General features: G+C 31.1%; 1 protein-coding gene across 1 annotated transcript; it reads right to left on the reverse strand.

The window, feature by feature from the left end:
* Positions 1-1,180: 1,180 nt before the first annotated feature.
* LOC131611219 (phenolic glucoside malonyltransferase 1-like) lies at positions 1,181-2,608 on the reverse strand. Its single transcript, XM_058883310.1, has one exon. It carries the CDS (start codon positions 2,606-2,608, stop codon positions 1,181-1,183), a length of 1,428 nt encoding a protein of 475 aa, XP_058739293.1.

The raw sequence follows: 2,608 nt of genomic DNA on the forward strand, positions 1-2,608 counted from the left end.
AGCACATGAAACTCTTCATAAATACCAAAGTTTACAAGTTTAACGAATTTCGTGACTTTAATGTAGTATAGCACATGAAATTTTTTAAAAAGACCAAATTTTTTAAATTTAAATAACTTTGTGACTTTTACATTGTATAACACAGGAAAAACTTCCATTGTATGCAAGTATAACGAACTTTATGTATGTTTTGTAGTATAGCACACGAAAATCTTTCAAAATTCCAAATTTTGTAAGTTTAACGAACTTCGTGACTTTTATGTAGTATAGCCCACGAAAATCTTCAAAATGACTAAATTTTGTAAGTTTAACGAACTTCGTGACTTTTACGTGTGTATATATATATATATATATATATATATATATATTAAAGTTGAGATTAATAACATTTTATTTTGTATATAATTTATTTTATTAAATCTATGTTATTGAATAAAAAAGGACAAGCAAAAAGGAAGAGGGGTATAAAACCTAACTTATTAAATAACTAGTAAAAATGATAGTTGGACATGTTCAACCTATTCTTCAAAAAAAAATTTTTTAATTACAATAAGAAATGAACTCCACCAAGTGTCATAATCAACAAAAAAAAGTTGCATTTGCTAATTTATCTGCACAAACTTCTTTTTTTATAAAAATGTGAAATATCTTAAATCTAAAAGAACGTAATGTGTTAAATTTTCTTTCTTTTAATTAAAATATGTCAAGAAATAATATTCATATTCGAAAATGCATAAATGACCAACATTGAATTAGTTTTATGCTAACAATTTCTCTATTTTTTCTTGTTACAATATTTGATAACAATTCCATGTTAAATGGAATCTTCACTAAATAGTTCTCAAAAATGTTGCTTAATCATTTATATTAAATTTATCTTTAATTGACTCACTCTACATTAATTATATTTATATTAAATTTTATAAAAGCAATCTACCCAAAAGTAATTTTTTTACAACTAAACTTAATTTCGAATTAAAATCATTTGAAGCTTAATATATAAAAAAGAAATCCACATTTATTTTATTCATAAATATTAAAAACAATTGCCCATGTAAAATACTCTTAAATCACTTGAACTTTATTGAAAAACAAGAAAATTAAAAATAGCCAATACTTCAAACATGGGATCCATATAAAGATATTAGTCACCATAGATGCATGCACTTGCTAACCACATTCAATCAATTCTAAGTCCTTCAAGAAACAAATTTCTAAAGAGATCCATTACATCTTTATTAAGAACTACTCCAACTTCAACTCCACCATTGCCATCTTTGCTCTCTGCCAAACCAATTGTTAAACCTCTATCGATCGACACTATCTCCACCTTTTCCGGCCTTCCCCAACCGAAATCAGTCTCATAAACACCAAATCTATTAGACCCCGCCACTCCCATAACTTCAAATCCTTCTCTTCCCAAAGAAATAAATTTATTAATGCAATCTTTAGCTCCTTCAAGAACACCCTTTTCACCTATCATCAATATTTTTTCATGAATACATTTAGCAACTAAAAGAACTCCGTCTTCTTTGATAAAATCCAATGCTTGTGTATCCGGGAATTGCGCCCAAACACAGTTACCAAAATAGTTATTTGGTATTGGTGGTTCTAACCTTGCTCTACAATCTACCGAGAAAACAAAAGAAAACTTCTCTTTCTCCTTATCAACTCCATTCATAGCTTTTGCAATAGTAACATGCGAATAAGCACAAGCGATAACAAAAGTCGATAAACTTTGCGGCTTTGATTCGTTTGGATAGAGTATTTCCCATTTGGATAACACCCTTTGCTTTATTTTATCCAAATCTCCATGCGTGAGCTTGAACGTTGCACGGACATAGTCTTTGAGTTTTGGTTCAAATGGGAAAATCTCCAAGTTGTTTACTTTTTCATTTGGAAGCTTCTGTTTCATGATATCAATCCAGATATTTGTGAAGTCAGCAGCAAGATCATTTGGATCTTGGATGATTTCCCTGTTGAATAAAGGCTCGAACTTTGGTAACAATGTTGGTGAGTCTTCTAGGGTTTCAATGGTTTTGTTGCATAGATAAGCCCACGCTTTTATGAACATGGTTGAAGATTTTCCATCAAGAACTGCATGGTGTGTGCTTATACCAATGGAAAAACCACTTTTCGGAAAAAGAGTTATTTGGATTGAGATAATGGAGGCAAAAGAATCGGTTGATTCTAAAAGCGGTATTAAAGAACGCGACAATGAAGCTTCATGTGGTGAATTTTCAATGACATGGTTGAAATCTAAATCAGATTCTGCAATGAGTAATGAAACTCCGTCATCGTCGTTGGGATTGAATTGGAGGAATGGTTTTGAAGAATCAGAAGGCCAAACAATTTTACCGGCTAAAGGGAGAAAGTGTTTGAGGGTTAAAGAGAGTGAAGATTTGAGAATTGGAACAATTTCTTGAAAGAAGAAAGAGGGGTGTGATTGTGAATTTGGGAGGGTGTAGAAGAACACACGTTCTACTGGATGGAACTTTAGCCAAAATATGTCAAAGAAAGTGAGTGGGATTATTGTTGTTGTTTGGGTTGATGATGATGGAGGAACAACCTTAATGTGTTCATGGATTTTAAGGTTGTTGGAATCCAT

This window comes from Vicia villosa, linkage group LG6 (genome assembly GCF_029867415.1).
Source record: "Vicia villosa cultivar HV-30 ecotype Madison, WI linkage group LG6, Vvil1.0, whole genome shotgun sequence".
NCBI classification, from domain to species: domain Eukaryota; kingdom Viridiplantae; phylum Streptophyta; class Magnoliopsida; order Fabales; family Fabaceae; genus Vicia; species Vicia villosa.